This window comes from Prorops nasuta, unplaced genomic scaffold (assembly GCF_024137725.1).
Source record: "Prorops nasuta isolate Cenicafe-Biocafe unplaced genomic scaffold, Cenicafe_Pnas_1.2 PNAS00021, whole genome shotgun sequence".
Classification (NCBI taxonomy): domain Eukaryota; kingdom Metazoa; phylum Arthropoda; class Insecta; order Hymenoptera; family Bethylidae; genus Prorops; species Prorops nasuta.
This window is the reverse complement of record NW_027116818.1, coordinates 210289-231053: the sequence shown is the minus strand read 5'-3', so window position 1 is coordinate 231053 and position 20765 is coordinate 210289. Positions and strand designations below refer to the sequence as shown.

The following is a 20765-nucleotide window of genomic DNA, read 5'->3' as shown; positions in this document are numbered from 1 at the left end:
GTCGGATTAATTTCTCGGACTCGCTATGCTATCATAATAAATGAATAATTCAGAAAGGTTTTGCGCCGTGTGTATAGGCTGTAGGCTTTTCGGACGAGAGAACACGTACGGTGAGCCCTGGCGGCGCGCACAGTACGTACGGCGTTACGGGACTCGCCTCCCCGTGCAATATATGCCGCACACCGTCTTCCTTCGCAAATTCCCTATTCGCCGCACTATGTGCAGTGTCCCCGCACTTGTTCGAGCATTCTATCAATCAAACGATTCTCGGATTTCAGAATTTCATATATTTTCGTGAAACGCGAGAGAGACTACTCTAGTATGTTTACCAAATGAAACACCGCGGTTAAGATAGAGGTTTCCGGGAAACGTTTATGATGGACAGAATTCTCTCAGTCTAAACTCGTTTATCTCTATCGTCCAGATGCTGAGTTACGCGGCGCGAGTTTTACCAGCCCCCTCCCCTCTATCGCTAAGCTATATATATATATATACATATATATGTCTACTTGCGAGGCGAACTTATATACCGAACAGACTAGTCACTTGGTGCTACACGATAAAGAGTGAGAAATTGCCAAAACTAAACGTACCGCATCAGCCTAAAATTACACTCTTTCGATGAATCGAACACGAGCACAGAGTATAGTTGGACTCCCTACATATATATATATATATACAAGCTGTTGATCCGTAAACTTGTGCGAGAGAATTCGAGGCAAGCTTAAGGATGAAATAATTTCATACTTACTCGTGTTACCTGTGATACGTGCGTGCGTGTGTGCCTTCCTTTTCGTTTCGATGCTCGCCTACTGCACCTGCGCAGAGACTCTTTCCACACGCTGTTTCCTTCCTTCCGACCTAAGACAATATTTATACGGCGCCTTCTCCGGATCGACCTTCTTAGGCCAGGTCTTATACGAGTACTAATTTCTATCCAAAAGAAAAACGGAAAAAGCAAATTAATCACTCTTCCAGCGAATAAAAATAAAAAGCAATTCATTTCTTCTAGAGGGTTAATAGCGATCGCGCCATTTTTACAGAAATTCATCGATTAGACGCAGCAATTTCAACTTTAATCATTATAAAAATGGTCAATTGGAATATTTTCATGTTTCTATATAGGTATAGATGTACGAAATATATGCGCAGCGCCCGAGGCCGTGTGGCAAGTGTTTGCATGCAATAACCGCCGTCTAATGGGCCTTGCTGTACAAATAGCATAAGTTGATCATTTTAAGAGCTGCAAACATTCGATTTCGCGATGACTAATGCGTTGGAGAGGGAGGGAACGTATAATATCTAGAGTCGAGACCACAAGTTTTCTCCAGCGCGTCATTTATATATGCGCCAGTGAATTAAGAAGAGCGAGCGAGAAGTAGCATCTCGCGCGGAAAAATTGCTTTTATCGATGCACGTGCAAATTGTGGAAAACCCGTTGATGACTGATTGGTGCAGGAAGTGGGGGTAAAGCATCTCTCCGTCTCGTAGCTCCGACGGCCTCGCAACGGCTCCCAATCGTGCACGTGTCACCCTCGCCGCACGCGCGCCGAAATACCCCATAAGCTTTTTTCTCTCGTAAAATAATGTTCAGCATCCAGTCGATGGAGGAGGATGGCGTGCACGTATACGTGCATTTAACGAAAAATCGGCGAAACGAGTCCTCGCGGCTGATCGAATTCTCAAAGTCAGCCAATTATCGAGCTTGAATTGTCAGCTGCATGCATCACGCGCTGCAGTCCTTTCGTCTTTCGCTCATCTTTCCCTCGCGTCAGACCCACCGTACTCTTTCCTTTCTCCTCTCCCATCGTGTATATATATATATATATGTATACCCATGCATATCTAGCGTATGCATATATAGTCCTAAGGAAGAATATAATAATAGAGGAATGATTAATTGGCAGGTTTACGGGCTATTAGAAATTGGAGGCTCGCGAGTAGCATGGAGGGTTCTTCGGTAGGTTTGATTGATGGATGAACGAGAGAGCATGGGCCGTGGCAGGAGCATCGTGCAACGTCCTCGTTTCAGGGACAGGGGGGATAAACGCGGGGGAGCGCGAACGGCCACGGGACGCTTAAGCTCATCCATATTGTTTAGCCAGCTCTCACGAGCTTTTTATGCTGGCCAATTTGGAGGAAAGTGCAGAAACAGAGATTTATTCGTAATAGACGGGGCACTAGAGTGTGGTCTACATAAAAGTCGGATAATAATAAAGCGTGCGTGCGTGCGTGCGTGCGTCAGGACTATATGTATATACTATATGCTGCGCAACGTCAACGTCAACGATCAATCCGAATTAACCGGAACGTACGACTGTTATCCGCGTAAGCCCGGTCGACCTTCGTTTTCTCCTCCTCCTCCCTCGAGACACTCGCTGCCCTTCTTTCCTTCTTCTTTTCCTTCCAACGCGCGCGATGCCTGCAGCTATATAGATTACCAATAAAGACTTTTTTATCCCAATTATCGAGCGTGTATATAGGACGCGCGACGTATATGCTAGTACATGCAATGTATACGCCTATAGAAATGGGCAAAAATGTTCGACTCTATGGAGGGAGCAGAGCGTGCATAATTTTTCTCTAGTTTCCCATAATAAAAGGCACGTACGCGTAGCGTGCATGCACACGCCTGATTGCACAACATGGGCGGGCGTTTCTTTTGTTTCCCTCTCTCTTCTCTTCTTCTTCTTCATATATAGATACATGGGCTATCCTTTGCGCGTTCTCACGTGTAAACCTAATCGAGTAGGAAGGATCGACTCGTGATTTTCACTAGACGACGGTCAAGTGTTAAACTCGTTGCGGAGCTAATTTTAGAGGATTTCAGTCGAATGGTCCGGGCGCGCGCGCGTCGCTTGTTTTTCCCTATTGCCGCGCGGCGCAAAAGTCTGTAGCGCGTAGCGAGAATCATCGGTAAGGGCTCTTTAATTGTCATTCGTTTGGTTTAGAGGATTTTCATTGAATGATAATAGCTGAGATAGGTGGGGAGAAAGTAGGGAAGGTCGCGGAGCCGCACAGCCGGTAAGCTATATATATATATATATATATATATAGGACGTACAGTTGTGGTTTGGTGATTTAGCTAATGAGCAGAACGATAATAGGATGGTGCTTCGATGCGCGCACATGTGCCATCCATATATATATATATATATATATGTGTATGTATAGAGAGGTGGATGGATATATACGGGTGTTGGAGTTGTGGAAGGTGGGCGCCCCCGTGCGCACCACGCAGTGCTCCCTCTGCTGACGTGCTGTTTTTACGCTGCCACTGCACACTAATGCTTGACGCGCTGGGCAAAAGGCACGTGCACCGCGTGCACGCCACGTGTCGTTAAGAGGATATCCGTCGGTCGGTCGGACGGTCGAGAGCGCCGCGCCGCGCCGCGCCACGCCACGCCACGCGGCACAGAAGCACGGAAAACCACCGCAGCGCGCGCGCGCACGACCCAATGCCCTTTTATACATTTCGAGACTAAGAATCCGTGTTCCGATCGAGAAGGATCGCGCTACTACAAAACGCTATAGGGAGTCAACGCTCACCGTAAAAGTTTCAGGTGGCCTAACGTAAGAGCCACTTCCCCCCCACCCCTCCTATACTCATTCCGAACCTCGCTCACTCATAAGCAGGTTTGGCAAAGATTTTCTGCTTCTTTTTTATTTTCGTTAAAACCCGCTCTTGGTAATAAAAATTCTTCCCTCTCCCCCTCTCTTATCGACTTGTGTATTTCCATGAGAATTCAAATTCTATATATATATATATGTATATATAGAATGCCTCGCGCGTAAAATAAATGTTACAATTCTTGACACAATGAAAAGCGTTGTTCGCACCGAGCAAGATAAATCCCGAGGCTCGAAGGGGGATTTCTAGTGATTTCAATGTCAACAGGAGCAAAAGGTGAAAGGCTCGTGGCAATTTTCGGGATTTTCGGCTTTGGCCCTGTGTGACTGCGCGCGGGGTAATTGGAGCGGAGAGGGGAAGGGCGTCCCATTCATGGAACATGTAAAAGTCTCGACGTTTTCCTCGTAGAATATACCAATAGATATGTATGTGTGTGTACACAAGCAGGGTTTCGCGTTGTAGGTACGGAGGAGCGCGCGCGCGCGCGCGCCAGCGCGAGTGGTCAGTGTGCCATGATGCTCCTCCGACGCTGCAACCCCCTCCCCAACCCACAAGGCTAGTCCCTTGGCTCGTTCCACGCGTAACTGCGGCCTTTCCTTCATTGTCAAGGTGGCTCAATTCCAAATACGCTCGCTCTGCTAGTTGGAACACGACAATAAAATAAAACGACAGCATTGTTAGAAGGGAGGTGGACCTTCTGGATTCTTTTCGACCGACGTACAATACTTTCTAAGCTTCGACAATTGTCCAGCCGCCCTCACCAAATTCTCCCATCTCTCCTTTTCTCCACAATTTACACATTTTACACTGGCTATCTTAATCCTCTAGCCCCCCCCCCCCCCTCCCCCTCCTCCCCCACTTCAATCTCTATAAATAAATCTGTGTATGCGTATATATGCGTGTTGCACCTTGTCATGCAGGATTGACAAATGAAGCGAGCGAGTACCGAGTACCTATGAGAGCAGAGAGCGAGAGAGAGAGAGAGAGAGAGAGAGAGAGAGCATGATATACTATAACTCGACTGTGGCGCGACTCACAATAAGATTTTATTGAGAGAAATGTTTAAAGGTTTCTTCGGTGAGACTTGGCTGGAGCTGCGGAGCTCTTATCGACGCCAATATATGCTCGACATCGGTTTCCGTCTTCGCTGCAACTAAACCGGTTCCTTTTTATGACAGGATATCGGTCTACTGCCGTTGAGAGTTTCGGTCACTCCAAGCTGATCGTGCGCGCGCGAGCTTCTTTCTCTCCTCTTCTGTAGTGCATGGGGGCACCTCTTGAAAATCAACCACACCCAAATTACGTCAACTGGCCTATTCTCTACACCACATGCAAATCAATCATCTCATCGCTACTCTATTATATGTCTAACAACAATGATAGTTTTAAACCAAAGCTCGAGAATACTTTATTTATATGTATATGTATAATATAAAAAGAATATAGGTAATTTCTGGTCTATTCATCTGGCCCCTCCTAAAAATTCATCATACAGCGATTTCGCTAGTTTATCAATACCTATTCTATCCTAATCGAAGATAATTACACTCGTCGCAACTATACGTGTAACAATAATAATAATTTCAAATTAGCATCGAACGATGCACAAACACCCTAGAATATAGATACTACGATTAGACGTATATGTGCATCCCCGTAACTGTAATATTTATGATGATAATTTTCCAGACAAACGCACAAGATCATTCCCTATGCAAATTGCGAGACATTCTTCAAAGGTCCTGTGCGCATATAATTTTAACATCTCTTACCATCTACATATGCTCTCGGGCATTTTTTTATAATTATATATATATATATATATATATATATAAGCGAAGAGTCTATAAATAATAGAATTTTTGTGTTAATGAAAAAAACTCTATCTATTAGAGCGAATCGCTGGACGAGCAGGAGAAAAACGTAGCGGATTCCGAGAGTGTACAGTTTGACGAAAAGAGATGTATAATTGTAGAGGGTTGGAGGGGGCGTTTTTGAAAGGGTGGAGGAAGTAGTGTGATATATACACATATTTAGAGAGGAGCCTCTCTCGCGCGAGGAAGAGGAAACGAGTCTATAGTAGATGAGAGAATGCTGGAATGAAAAGCAGAGTGATGCTGCTGTACTGGGGGAGGGTTGAAGGATGAGACGAGAGAGGAGATGGGAGGAGAGTGAGGATATACCGAGGATTGTTGACTGTTCAATGAGAGAGAGAGAGAGAGAGAGAGAGAGAGGGAGAATAAAATATTCCCTGTCCCTGTGTGTACATACATATAGCTGGTCGAAGAAACGTGAGAAGGAGCGTGTAGTATATAGGGGGCCGGGTCTATCTCGGTTGGGAGGAATGGAGGGGGTGAGGAATGGGCGGGACCAAGGATAACTGGGTGCCCCACCCTCGAGAAACGGTCGTTTGGACCGTAAACCGTTGAGCGGCGCTGCTGCGTTGGTTCGTCCCGAGAGGGAGAGAGAGAGAGAGAGAGAGAGAGAGAGAGAGACTGGCGAGGTGCTTGGGCGCTGGCACTGCTGCTGGCACCACTCCAGAAAAGCAGAGGACTCCACTGTGAGAGCAGATGCTGCCAAGCCGGTTTCCTCACTCGGCATCGTGATCGGTGTGTGCGCGCGCTCTCTCTCTCTCTCTCTCTCTCTCTCTCTCTCCCTCTCTCTCTCTCTCTCTCTGTCTGTCTGTCTGCGTCTGAAATATTCTCCGACGATCCCTGGGATTTATTCGAGTGCTCTCCGAAGAGGTTGCTGCTGCTGGTGCCAGTGTCGATCGACCGCCCCATGTTCCTCGTGCCAGTGTCAGTGAGAGTGGCAGTGACAGTGCGAGTGTCAGCAGTAGTAGTGGTGGTGGTGGTGCCGTTGACGTTGCTGCTGCTGCTGCTGCTGCTGCTGCTGCTGCTACTACTAGTGCCAGTGCCAATTAACCACCTGTATTTCTCGTTACCTGTACCGTCGCGCGAACCCGGCCAACAAGCCACATCGATCCCCTTCCTCCTCGGCCCTATTCTCGACAATTCCAAAGGAAAATCTCTCCCCTCCCACCCCCCCTCGGCCATTCGGAAGTAAGAATTTCGTGCACGCCCGTGACTGCTCCAAGAGGCGAAAAATCTCCTTCCTCTGTCGACGCGGCGGACGGAATGCGAGAGGCGAGGAATCGTGGCGAGTCTTACCCTCGCGCCTCGAAAGCGAGCGCGGCCGCGGCTGCGACTGCCACTGCGACGCTCCGTTAACCAATGGATATATGGTGCATCGAAAACTCCATCTGCCAATGTTTGCTGAAAAGGAAACGGCCAGCGAGACAGAGTGCGTCGAATTCCAGTGGATTTCAAAGAGAAGGAAAAAGCTCGCTTTCCCGGAGTGTACGCGCGCGGGGACTCTAAAGAAGCTCCGGTAAATCGGTAAATATACATCGGGCGCGCGGGCGCGCGCGCGCGCGCGCACACAGTGCACCGACTTTTCAGAAGGGGGAGAGAAGAACTCTGGCTGCATTTTTCAGCATCTCCTCCGAGAGAATGAAGTGGCTGGAATTTCTGGTGAAATTTCGAGATGCGCGCAGGAAGGATGGCTCGACTCTTTCCCAGGATCGATTCTCCCAGCTTTATCGCTCCATGTAAATGCGAGATTGGACGGTAGAAGGTGAAGAAGAATAAACGAGTAGCAGCAAAGCTATAGGCGCGAGAGGGAGAGAGAGAAGGTTTGAGAAAAAGGGGGAAAAAGGCCAGTTTTTCAGCAGACGCCATCTCTAGATTATCGTCGATCCGATCCCCCGGGATTCCCCCACAAATAGCTTCGACGTCGGATAACCTCAGTGGGATCAACCCCGCGACAGCAGCCACCCTGATGGGAGTGTATGAGGAGCGAGCCCCTCCTACCACCGGCATGCACTGGGTGAGTCTATCATCCCTATATACATGCACATTTAGCATCTCTCTCTCTCTCTCTCTCTCTCTCTCTCTCTCTCTCTAAGCACTTTAATTACATCGATTCCTGTATAGATTCAATTCAACTTTGTGCCCCTCCCTTACCACACACCATCCTTTCCCCCCAAATTCCTACATGCCTATACTTTGTCAACAATGTGGCAGAGAAAATGTAACATTTTTTCACGTAATTCGTCAAATCTATCCTTTATTTGTTACACGATTTACGAATCTCTTCAGAGTCGTGGGTTAAAGAGTGGAAAATTGTTTGGTTGAAAAAGTTTGACAAAGTTTGGCGTAATTGGCCAAATCAACCGCACGGACATTCCCCCCCCCCCCCCCCGCGCATGTTTCCAAAGTGCAATCTACGAGACGCGAAAATAATTTGATCAACGAGTACTCGAAGGAAACTTTTCCCATGCACAGACTGGGGCTCGACTCCCCAAACTGCTACTTATTAGAGGCTAGAGGATAAACTTTAATCGATGAACCGCGAGCGAAAAATATGAAAGAAGGGAGATAGGGAGAGAGAGAGAGAGAGAGAGAGAGAGAGAGAGAGAGAGAGAGAGAGAGAGAGAATAGACTTTCTTTTCTCTCTTCTCATCCATATTCCCATATGGTCGCGGCAGTCAATGATTCGATCGATATCTCGGGCTGCGGTTGATTTTTCGCAAGATCAGCAGAGTCTGTCGCTGATATTGGTGCTTTGCTAGGCGCCAATTAGTCTCGGCGTGTGAGAATATTTAGAGGCAGGCTATTCTCTCTCTCTCTCTCTCTCTCTCTCTCTCTCTCTCTCTCTCTCTCTTTGCTGTATTCAATGCTTTCCTCGATCCGTTCTACATACAAGACTGTAGAACGAAGAGCTTGTGGAATATGTTATATTATAAAAGCATATATAGTGTGTCTTACATGTGTTTACACGTGTATATATATATAGTATTGTTGAGAGATAAGTCTATCGAGAAATGTACAATCCTCGGTGTGCGCGTCTAGTCGCGATAGCGCCGCGTCGCTTGTAATTTATTATTTAAAACATTCCGTTAATAGATCTGCCAATAAACAACGAGTCTCTGGATCGGGACAGATACGCGTATACACACCGATTTTGCGCTACATGTACACACTGGCACACGCGTCGATTCGTAACGAGCTGGCCAAGTTGAGCGGCGTTGCAGCTATACGAATTGTAAGATGACGCGATGGAAGGGGGGGGGGGCCGCCGTCGACCACGCTAATCTCACCCAAAGGTTAGGTGGTCGTGATTCTTGACCCTTGTGCGGTATGTTTCTACCCCCCCCCCCCCCCCTCCTTTCCCCGTCAAGTGACACATGAACCAAGAACGCGCAACAATTTTTCATCTCCATCGCCACGATTCTTTTCATTCTATTAATCGCATCTTAATATCCCCACCCGCGTGTGCACTCTCGCCCACGCGCGCACACACACATGTAAATTTATCTTGCTACACCACTGGCCGTTTCCTCCCCCTCCCCTTCCCTCTCACCTGTCTTCGTTATTCTTCCCTATCGTCGTCCAATCGTTCTACACAAATTCTTCGGCAAACGCTAATTTTTATTCCTATTAATGATTTACTCTGAACGTATATACATATATATATATATATATATATATGTAAAGTGTACATGTGCGCCATGTGAGATAACCTTACGTCACGACCCAGCCAGATACAACCTTATCACCTTATTAAATTATAACATTCGCGTCTCTGTAGAGCTATTCAAAAATTGTTCGATCGAAGGACGTCCAACGCGGCTCCCTTTCTTCGAAACTTGGCTTGAACACTGGCAAAGCTTCTTTCGTCTATTATAGAAAATTCCTCGTTCCAGACAAATGTATTTTAGCAGTGAAAACTCTTGGTTATCGCAATAATGGTTATAACGAGAGAAGAGCATCGTTTGTCGCAAAAAGATATTTGGCAGTGAATAGTTATTTATATATGCAGTAATGGAGAGAAAAATGTTAGCATATTGTAGTGGTAGATGGGGTGAATTTTTTATGCCGCTCGTGTATTCTGTATATGGTGGAGAAGTTGGCGATCCATATGTAGATTTGGGCGACGGAGGCGACGGACGGCAGCAGCGCTATCGCCCACGCCTCTTTCGAGAGAAACCACAAAACTCCGGTTTGCGTTGATCGGTACGCGACTCGCAGAGTAGGGGACGGTACGAGGTTGTTCATTGTTCTTATCACTATCGCACTCGGCCAAGGGAAGCTGATACGCGTGCGTGCGCTCGCTCGCTCACGATACTTTCCTCTTTTTCATCTCCATCCTCGTACATAGTACGACTCAACGCGCTCCTTTCCAATGACAATTGCATTGCCAAACACACGACACATTTTCACCAATAACCCTTGGCTATATTTCCTTCTATAGTATATATGGGGGACCCGTCATCGTTCGGATCCCTTTTTCTTCACTTTAATCACCATCCATAGGATTTCTTTTTATTGCTCTTCGTTAGTCCATTTGCGGATGTATATGTTGCCGCACACGTTTTCTTCCAAACCACACGCTCGCACTGGCTAAACTATAAGAGAGCAATTATATGTATAGCTTCGACGCGAACATTATATTGGCAATTCTATAATATTATAATTCTTCATGGATCGTTTTCTTCCAGTAACTTGCATACGAGACGTATGAAAGATTTTACTATTGCTCGCGATCATACCTAAATAATATATGGAAAATATGATTTTCCGACAACGTTCCTTTTAAAGGGAATCTTTCTCTCACTCGCACTCTTGCACGCTTTAAGGGAAATAATAGATCGAATATATACATATAGCTTTACACGGAGTTGGGGGGGGGGGGGGGGGGGAGGGAGATGTTTGCGGCGTTTAAGAGTGAAGTAACACGAGATTCTGCATGTGTACAGCAGCTGACAGTTGGAAAAAGAGTTTGCGTAATAGTTTTCTCCATGGTATAAGAATGGCAGTTTGGCGCGAATATTTCTACCTACCACATGGAAAGCGTGCAAAAGCATTGGATTGTTGGAAAGTCAGGCGCTGTTACGAGACAATCCTACCGTTCCATACGGTGTTGTACGGTTCTTCGAGTCTGATTCTCCCTCGTTCCGATGAATTCCAGGCGATCCGGTCTTACTCGAGGAAGGAATTATTTCGATGGTGGTGAGAGAGAGAGAGAGAGAGAGAGAGAGAGAGAGAGAGAGAGAGAGCGCTCCTCTTTATATTCCAGGCGCTGCCACGCAACGCAACGCAACGGAGAACTTACGGTATAATTAAATATAAAGGGAATGAAGAGGAGAGTGCTATATATTTGTTGGAGGTTTCTCGAAAAGAGTATTTGGTGGAGAGAGGGAGAGAGAGAGAGAGAGAGGGTGAGGGGTAGAGACACCGAGACAAGTTCTGGCCGGTAATTTATGTCCTCGCGATCGGGCCGCGCGTTGGAAAGCTGGTATAAGAGAGCTGGTTGTGACTTGTGTGCGGAGTCTGGCCGAGGTTGGTCGAGCTGCAGCAGACATCGCGGCCCGTGCGGTGCGACGCGACGATGCACGCTCTGACAGCTGAAACACGACGTCGGCTTGGATTGGCCAGTTCTCCGGTTACCTTATAGGGTCCCTTGCTCGCATGCGCATATCGACTAGCAACATCCATCACAACTAAGCGGCTGCTATCGCCTCTTCCAGTCAGATCAACGGACGGGCGCTCCTTCGCCGCTCTCTCAGCCAGCCCTTTCCTTCTCTCATTTCTCTTTACCGCACCTTGCCGCCGCCGCTGTCCTACCACCCCCTCCCCCTCGCGCTCGGTCCGATCAATCGCGCAAATATAGCGCTCTCCCTTCCACGCGCGCGCGCGCGCGCGCAGTGTAGCTACATATAGTTTCTTTGGAAAATGTGCAATGTGAAATTTCTTTGAGAAACAGAGTCGAGATGCGCGCGCTCTCTCTCTCTCTCTCTCTCTGCCTGCACATCCCCTTTATCCTCTCTCCTTGTCGCATAAATGCACGTATGTGCATGTATACGTATACAGAGGAACTGGGTGAAAAAAGCGTCGAGAGGAAGAAGGACGTATATCGCGCGTCAGCGAGTGCATGTATCCGTATCTCTTTGAAAAACAATGGTTTTGTTTTAGCAGCCGCCCAGCTCTCAGGAGCTTGGCAGCGGTGGTGGTGGTGGTGGTGGTGGTGGTGGCGGCGGTGGCGGCGGCGGGGGGAATGGATCAGGCGGTAACATCGGTGGACCGGCAGCGGTGGATCAGGCTCGCGACTTGAGCCCTTGCCTTCCGGCCTCGATGGGCGATGCGGCACGACCGAGCACCCTTCCGTCCAGTCCACCCGCTGCTCATGCCCACCACCACCACCACCACCACGCACCCCTTCACCAAACCCACTGCGGGACCAATAACAATTGTTACGAGCCACCGCACACACCTTACGACTCGAGAGACTACGATTCTCCAGGAGGTGAGCCGCGCGACCATTTTACGCGCGCACCGCTCGATCCTACGACTGCACACTAAAATGATTTCTTTATGATAATTCCACAGGAGTTGTCGCCGTCGCCGCCGCCGCCGCTGCCGCAGCCGCCGCCGAGTACAGGAACGGTAACAATCAGAGCAACGGTAGCAATTTCGAGAATCCACCCGGCGATCCGAGCATGCCGCCTCAAACGGTTCTTGCTCACCGTCATCATCATCATCATCATCATCACTACCATCAGCAACAACAACAACAACATTCTTCGTCGCTTCATCATCATCAGCAGCAGCACCATCATCACCAACAGCAGCAGCAGCAGCAGCAGCAACAACAACATTCAACGAACGTAGCCACGGCGGCATCACTGTCGTCCTCCGCCACTTCCCACCTGCAACATTCCCAAACGCACGCGATAGAGCAATTGCAAGCGACCATTCCAAAGGTGGAACCTCCCTCGAGCCCACCGGTGCAATCGGACGAGCATCTTCTTCTTCCAGGCGTCGTATGCGCAGGATGCGGCCTCAAAATATCCGATAGGTTTTATCTTCAAGCCGTGGACAGAAGGTGGCACGCGTCGTGCCTCCAGTGCTCCCATTGTCACCAAGGTCTCGACGGCGAGGTCACTTGCTTCAGTAGGGACGGCAATATTTACTGCAAGAAGGATTACTACCGGTGAGTCACTCGTCCCTCCGTCCACTCTCCGTCAACCTCTCGGGGCCTATATTAACGGAAACCACAGAACGCGAGTTCGATATCATTGAAACCCTCGTCGTCGTTGTTATATTGCGCTGCGCTAGTCGTAAACCTCTTCGCTTTTATGCTTCGGGCTAAATATACAATTTTTACAGCAAATGCGGCTTCTCACGGACCTTGGGAAAGTTGAAAATTTTACTCATCTACCAACGTTGCTTCCTTCCTCTCTCTCTCTCTCTCTCTCTCTATCATTTTTGTTCCACCTTGTTAAATGATAATTGCTATCCCTTTGTACAAATAGGACGCTGCTGTTCCATCATCATTGCAATAATAAGACTTGGTCAATGCAACACGATCCATTCAGACTATATTAGGCTCTATAGGTGTATATATATAGAAGGTTAATAAAGTAAATATATATGTATACACAGAAAGAAGGGAGAAGAGGGAGGTTTTGGTGAATGAAAGAGTGTCGCAGTCTCGCGGGCGCGCGCGCAGAGAGCGGAATTGTTTTTCAGCAAAGTACATTTCGCAGAATCGGATAGTAAGCGTGGAGAGAGAGAGAGAGAGAGAGAGAGAGAGAGACGCAGAGAGTGTGCCGAGTTGCGAAGCGAGGCGAGGCGAGGCGAGGCGAGGTATAAGGGAGCCGAACGCGGAGTCGGGCTCGTTGGTTGTTCCTTCTCGATAACGAAGAAACGGCGCGTCACGAAGTCAGCTCGTTACAAGTTGCCAAGAATAGTCGGGAGCGCGAGCGCCCGGTAGTCATGCGAATAAGTCAAGCGCGAAGCAATTTCTCTGATTCTAGGGGCCATTTCAGAAGACGCGTTTGAAAATACATCCGCTCTTTTAAAATGGAATCAACGATGGTTTGCGCAACCGGTAGAGACGCTCCGCGATCGAGCCTCTCTACGCGTAACTCAGGAAAAATCATGCACCTACACACATGTATACTAGCAAATGTATGCACAACGGTGACTCTTCGATCTAAGAAAATAAGGAAAAATAACTTGTGTGCCGCGCAATCTCTCTTCGTCTCTTCTCTAGCGTTATATCACGTTACGGGGGAGGAGGTAAAGGGGGAGCATTGTGTCATCGGTTTCATAAGAAAAACAGAGTGTTGTTGGTGGATATCCGCGCGAGTCTTCCCGTCTCCTGTGTACGGGTACGGCTGTGGAAAAAAGTCCGCGCGCCAGCCAGCCAGAGAGAGAGAGGCAGCATCTCTCTCTCTCTCTCTCTCTCTCTCAGGCCCCACACGGCGCGAGAGAGCGATATTAGCGTATACTCCCTCTCTCGCTCGCACAGCTCTCACAGCGAGCGTAAGAACGGGCACTGGTCAGTTCATGGACTAATGGTCACGACTCGACCATTTACCTCCGGCGAAGCATCGATTCTTGATAAGTAAATCACCGCCGATCTACATTTCACGACCGATGGGACAATGCACATATCAATATATATATATATATATATATATAGGTGGTGCGTTGACCGTGTGTGTTCCCTGGAGCCCCGTATACATATAGGTGTGCGACGTGCACATGGAGATAATATTCGCGCGCGTTGAAACGATTTCGAAGGTTCCCGTGACATCTCTGCCGTACGAGAATGCTAGTACTACTATCGTCTATAGGGAATCTTATAGTTTTTTTTTCTTTTTCTTTTTTTTTCTTTTTTTTCGTCCAAATTGCGTTGTCATTGTTGTCGCGCGCGTGCGCACACTGTTTCAGGGCGTGTCCTCGATGCGCGTCCTACGTACATAAATATTGTGGTTCGTACACGTGTGTGTGTGTGTGATGTTGCTGGCCGTGCGCGCATCCGTCTCCTCGCAGACCTGGCGCGGCGGTATGCCTCGAAAATCGCATTAGCCGATCTTAGAGGGTACGCGACCGAGAGATCTTCTTGATAAGCAGCTGGTTTTATCGCGTCGAGAGAGAGAGAGAGGGGGGGGGGGGGGAGGGCAAAAAGGAAGTAAAGGAGTAGTAGGGGGGAATAGGAAAGATAAATAAAAGAGTGGAAAGGGAGTATATGCGACTATCCAATGTATATATGCTCGCGCGATAATAAGTTTTGCTGAAATCTCTGGGAGGAGTATTAAATATTGCAGTGCTGGCTCTCGGAGTGAGTATAAAAGAGGGAGAGTGTGCTGCTGTTGCAGTCCACGGGAACGGAATGACTGTGCGACGATACGTGCAGGGATATCGCTGCTTCGATCTAGGAAAACGGACGGAATACCGCTAAGGCGCTCGCTCGTGCAGCCTGCCGCTACCAGTGTGCAGCAGCCAAACGAGAACCGTACGCGTAGTACATACTAGCGTTGACGAAAAACGTACGCCACGCGGACCATCATCGTTGCGAAGAAAAATTGCAAGTTTGCGGCGTGTGACTCGTGCGCGCGAGAAATTCTCCGTGTAGACACGCGAATATCGATGCACGGCTGCACAGCTAGAATGACAGACACCCTCTCTGCACGGAAAGAGAATCGCACACTCCTATATATAATACGGACATCCCGTCACGACTCACGACACGCTTTTAGCCCGAAACTAACTCTCTTATCTGTTTTCTTCGCATGTGCGATCTGCTCTCGTTCCACGCGCTTCTCTCCCCCTCTCCCTCTCCCGTGTCCTGTCCTCTGCTGCGTAAACCTCACCTTACACTCGCAATAAGCTTCGCGTGTCCGTTCCATCCGTCCAACGTCCGCTCGCGCCTTCGTCTCTCCCCCCCCAACCGACTCTTCCCTCGCTACAACGAGAGCTCGTTCGTACCGCGTTCGAAAGAGGAGGGGGGATTTTACCAACTCTTTCAATTCTCCACCAAAGCGTCATCGCGCGTCAACCGAGAAATGCTATAAAGGGCTGTGGATATATGCATGTGTATGTACAGGGTACCGAAAGAGTTGCTCGAATAATTCGATCAAACGGTCGTTCAACACCCAGTACCCAATTATTCAATTGCGTACGTATTAGCAAACGTTGATTTCAATCTGACGACCAGCATGAAAGATTCGATCGAGAGTTTAGTCGACCTATCGGGTACGATTCTTTTGCCACACGCAGTGGGTAAATTGTTGCTTCTGCGTGCGTAAACATTGTTATAAAATCCAATGCTCTGGCGAGTCGTCGAAACGGTACATTCCCGTCGACTGGTCGGTAAATTGAATTTAAAGAGGGCCGAGTAGGAATAGCTGGATAAGCGAGTTTCGTAGCGCTGAAACATTGCTGTCGACTGGCTATTTGGTCGATTCGATAGGTTTATGCGAGCGCGAGGATATGGCAGCAATAGCAACGGCAGGCTGCAGTAGCGATATCGCGATGTAGTAGATCCCGGTGAGATAAACGGGCGAAACGTATTTGTACGGCGACACCTGCACGCGAGACTTCATGTATCACCGAGGAACGTGGCCCCCGACACGGCGAGAACACGAATGATAGCTTCTTCTTCTTTGCCTTTGCCTTCGTAGGCACGTATACTCCTCCTCGTCTACCGGTACTATCAGATTTACCGACAATGGCTCCCCGCAGAGAAGCCGCGCGCGCGCCCGCTTGCCTCCATTTATTATCTCCTTCCTTCCTTTCTTCCTGACAGATCAATTTGACACCTTATGATTTCATTATGCGAGTATATACCCTGCTCTATCCATTCGCTCTAATTGAAAGTACAAGCAGTAAACGAGCTTACTGATATCGATCATCCATTAGAAGCAATATCTCTTTTCGAGCTCTCTTTTGCACAGAGAGTAATGTGATCCGCGGCGGCGTATCCAGGGGGCCTTCTCCCCCCTCTCCTCCTCCTTGTTTACACTGTATATATATACAGTGGCAAAGTCACGCGGAGCCTTACGCGCGAGGAACGCTTTAATACACGCGTTTGTTTACGTTTGCGAAAAGAGGGAGAAGGGGTGACTTTGTTATGAAATAATAGGTCGCGCGCGCGACTGGTAGGTCCGCAGTGTTTGCGCCAACACTCTCCTCACGTATCAACGTGCGCGCGCGCGCGCGCGCGCCTATCGTACACGGCATTCGCTCGCTCTTCTCGAATATAGTTACTATATATTATACCTGTGGAGCGTCGTGGGCAAGCAGGCCTCTGCGCCGACATTGAGCGCGTATCGAGCACGCGAGGTCGGAGAGCTGGCCCGCCAGAATCACAGAGGACGCGCGCGCGATTTGAAAGTGTACCCCGTTGGAGGAGAGAGGCCTGCACTATCGGGACTGTGGGGTCGGATTGGCCCAGCGAGAGCATCCCTCCTTGGGCGAATTTGCAATTTAGCAACGGTCGGTCGATCGCGCCTTTGCAGGGGGTTTCCCCTTGGCTCTATATATACAGCCCGACAAGGTCACACTTTCGATCTCTGTCGTACGTACGTGTGTGCGTGCGTGCATGTGACCAGACGGAAGATTTGCGCCGTGGTGTATCGGCTTACCGAATTTCTCTGCTCGCTCGTTCGCTCGCTTTTCACTCCTCCCGCGATGCTCCGCGTTCGCGCTCCAGCCTTCTTCACCTCGCCAACTTGAACAATTTCTCACGAGGGAATTGGACTTGTTTACGTCACATGTACTAGTTTTTGTAGGCTAAAAAAGGGCTCGGGGGAGGGGAGCAAAGAAAGGAGAGAGAAGAGGAGAGGAAAAGAAAAGAAAGCAAGTAACAAGAGAGATTGAAAGAGGAGCAGGAGAGAAAAGAGAAAAGAGAATTGCGCGTGCTCCGCGGGTGTCGAGAGTGTGCGAATGCACCGCGAGTGGTCCGAGAGCGATATAAAAGATTTTCCAGTCTTTGTGGAGAATATATACTGGCTTGTGTGCCCATGTATACATATAGGTGTTTAGACCGGTGCTTAGAATAGAGACGTATTGTATAATAATGTATCGCATATGGCGCATCTTGTAAAACTCTGCGGGCGTCCGCGGTTCCTTCGGGTCCCCACCATCCGGCTGGAAGGTGCGGGCTGCGGGGCGTGCTACCGCGAAATTCAATGAACTTGGCCCCTCCGCTGCTCTCTATGACCCCCCCCCCCCCCCCCCATTTCTTTTTTACTCTTTAATCCATCTCTCGCTCGGCGTATACATGTAAATAATTCTCTTTAATTTAATGGAGATTATCGGTTGCGACAGGAAGGAACCAACGAAATCTTGTATATATATATATATATATATATATAGTGTTGGGGCACAGAGAGCCAGGTAGCCGAGGTGAGAGAAAAGATAGTGCGGTGAGCTGTCCCAGTAATGGAGACTGCAGGCTACCGCTAATGCAGTAGCGATGTCAAGCTATACATATACACGTATTCTTGCTTTCCACTCTTTCATATATATATATATATATATATATATATATATATATAGAGAGAGAGAGAGAAGGGAGTCTTGCCTCTCCAAAGCGAAAGATATCAGAGGTTTGGAGTAGGAATATCGCTGGTTAGCATCCCCTCTGGCAGGTTTCTAATATAGCGAGCGAATGTAATATCGCGCGGTGAAACGTTGGCGCTTACGTGTGCGAATTCTTTCTCTCTCTCCCCCAAGTCCATTAATCGACTATCCGATATTTGCCGAAAGAGACACTTGCTACTTAATTTCTCTCCCCCCCCCCCCCCCCTATGCGTGCGTGCGCGCGGGCGCAGAGGCAAAGAGAGAGAGAGAGAGAGAGAGCAATAAGAGGAAAAATTGGCTTGTGTGTTGCAGGATGTTCGGGAGTATGAAACGATGCTCGCGGTGCCAAGCGGCTATCCTATCGTCGGAGTTGGTGATGCGCGCTCGCGAATTGGTCTTCCACGTGCGGTGTTTCTGTTGCGCAGCTTGCAGCGTGCCTCTGACGAAAGGGGATCACTTTGGTATGCGGGACGGGGCGGTGTTGTGCAGACAGCACTACGAGATCGGAGCCGAGCTGCACCCGGCCCAGAGCCCCCCGATCCCGGTCTACCCACCGGGACCGCACTACCCTGGACAACCCTTTCCGTCCTCGGAGTTTCTTCATCATCATCAGCATCAGCAGCACCACCACCATCATCATCTTCATCACGGTGCGACGGCGCACTCTCATCACGCGATACATCCCCATGGTCACGCGAGCCCCGCTGCCGTACCGTTGCAATCGTCCACGCCATCGAATCCGGCGGTGGCGGCGGCGGCGGCGGCGGCAGCGGCGGCGGCGGCGGCGATGGACGCCTCCTCGCCCCCCAAGGTACCTTACTTCAACGGGACCGCTGCCGTGGCGGCAGCCGCAGCAGCGGCCGCCGCCTCCGTCGTCGTTCCACCCCCGAGGCAAAAGGGTCGACCTCGGAAGCGGAAGCCAAAGGATCTCGAAGCTATGACCGCTAGCCTCGGTGAGTCTCTCCCCCACCCTCCCCCCCCCCCCCCCCCACCCCACCCCATTCCTATATGCGTCTCCGTTTCGCGGAACGCTCTTACAATCGCGATCGAGGAGAAGAAAGTTTGCATTCTTCGCGAGATTACGGCTTAATTAAAGAAAAATTCTCCGGACAATGGTTTTTCATAGGGCCGCGCCGTGCCGCGAGTATCCGACGGACCGATCTCTCTCTGCTTCTCTAATTCACCGGAATATCGGAGAGGGGGGGGGGGGGGGTTTATATATACGGGGGATACGCGCGCCAGTTGGAGCATCCGATTCCATTGGACGTGATTTACGCGGAGCGTGGGCGCGCGAAGGTTTTGCCACCGAACCCTGATAAAATTTGTCAGGGAGACATAAATTCACGAATCCGATCGAATCCGTGTAAAATCGTTGCACGAGTCGAGTGCGTGGGTAGTCGTTGCAGCCGTTTCCAAAACTCTCCTCGGAGAGCCTCCTATCGATTGTCCGACGATCGTGGGAACGGTTGGCGCGACGACTACCGCGTCACTCTCGCGCACCACAGCCCCCCTGCTCTTCTTTTTCTTTCTTTCTTTCTTTCTTTCTATTTTTCTCGCACCGCGCGACACATTGCGCGGTGAAAATTTTGCGAGGCACGATCGGCACACGCGCACCGCACAAGCGAGAGATATTCTCTCTCTCTCTCTCTCTCTCTCTCTCTCTCACCGGTTGGTTGCTTGCTTCCTTGTCGCAGACTTGAACGCGGATTACCTAGATATGCCGTTTGGACGAGGTGGTCCCGGTACTCCGGGCATGCCAGGCTCCAACAGTAGAACAAAACGTATGAGAACGAGTTTCAAGCATCACCAGTTAAGGACGATGAAGAGTTACTTCGCGATCAATCACAATCCCGACGCTAAGGATCTCAAGCAGCTTTCCCAGAAGACCGGCTTGCCAAAGAGGGTACTGCAGGTAAGTTTATTTTCTATTAAGATTCCACGTGTTCGCGCGCCGGATCTCCGTCACACCTATATGTATACGGCCTCTCCAAATACACGGGTATATATGTATATATATGTATATGTCGGTCGTTGGGTTCGAGGCGTCGCGTCGCCGCACCGGGTCGGGCGATTTTCACCTCGCGGTGGCGGCGGATGATGCTTCTCGATCGCCATCTTGCTCTCTATTGATCGACGAAAGGTATATATATATATATATATATATATATATAGGAGGAACGTGTACGTACTCGCGTCTGCGCGTATACCGTTCTTCCTGCACGGACGGACGGGACATCTCTCCGCTAGTATATATATATATATATATATGCACGCAGAGAGAGCTCCTCTTCCTCCCATGGGGATTTCCAAGAGGAGAATACGTTTAACGCAATGGCCAATGAGAGGGGAGGAGTTTGCTGCTTTGAAAATGGCGAATGCCTACTGCATATCCAATATCTATCGATGCGGGGGTGGGTGCTGAAGGCGCGGAATACAATGGGAATAAGATAGCAAACCTGCCGCTGCTGTTTGGGAGGAGGTACAACGATGGGATAACGATCGCGCATCCACGTTTCATAAGCGTTTGCTCTCCAACACCCTCTGTCTCTCCCTCCTTTTTTCTCCCCGTAGCTATCAAGGGACGTGGTCTGGATAAACTGTTTTCGGATAAATGGGAAAATTAAGTGAAAGAGAGTACGGGGTACGATGGGATGAGATTCTGGCGATGGTAAAAAGTGTTGCTTTGGAATGGCGTC

At 49.2% G+C, this 20765-nt stretch overlaps 1 protein-coding gene across 4 annotated transcripts in view; it reads left to right on the top strand.

Annotated features, from left to right (window-relative positions):
* The window catches only part of LOC136781156 (protein apterous-like), a 32061-nt gene that overhangs the window by 9382 nt on the left and 1914 nt on the right, over nt 1-20765 (top strand). Inside the window, exons 1-6 of one of the 4 annotated variants that reach the window (XM_066739926.1) lie at nt 6203-7029; nt 7128-7519; nt 11668-11998; nt 12082-12685; nt 18382-19022; nt 19764-19981. In XM_066739926.1, coding sequence (XP_066596023.1) covers nt 7472-7519; nt 11668-11998; nt 12082-12685; nt 18382-19022; nt 19764-19981 — 1842 coding nt within the window. In that variant the 5' untranslated portion in view covers nt 6203-7029; nt 7128-7471. Of the gene's footprint in view, nt 1-6202; nt 7520-11667; nt 11999-12081; nt 12686-18381; nt 19023-19763; nt 19982-20765 lie in introns of those variants that run through there. The other 3 variants (XM_066739929.1, XM_066739927.1, XM_066739928.1) reach the window with 3 other exon arrangements.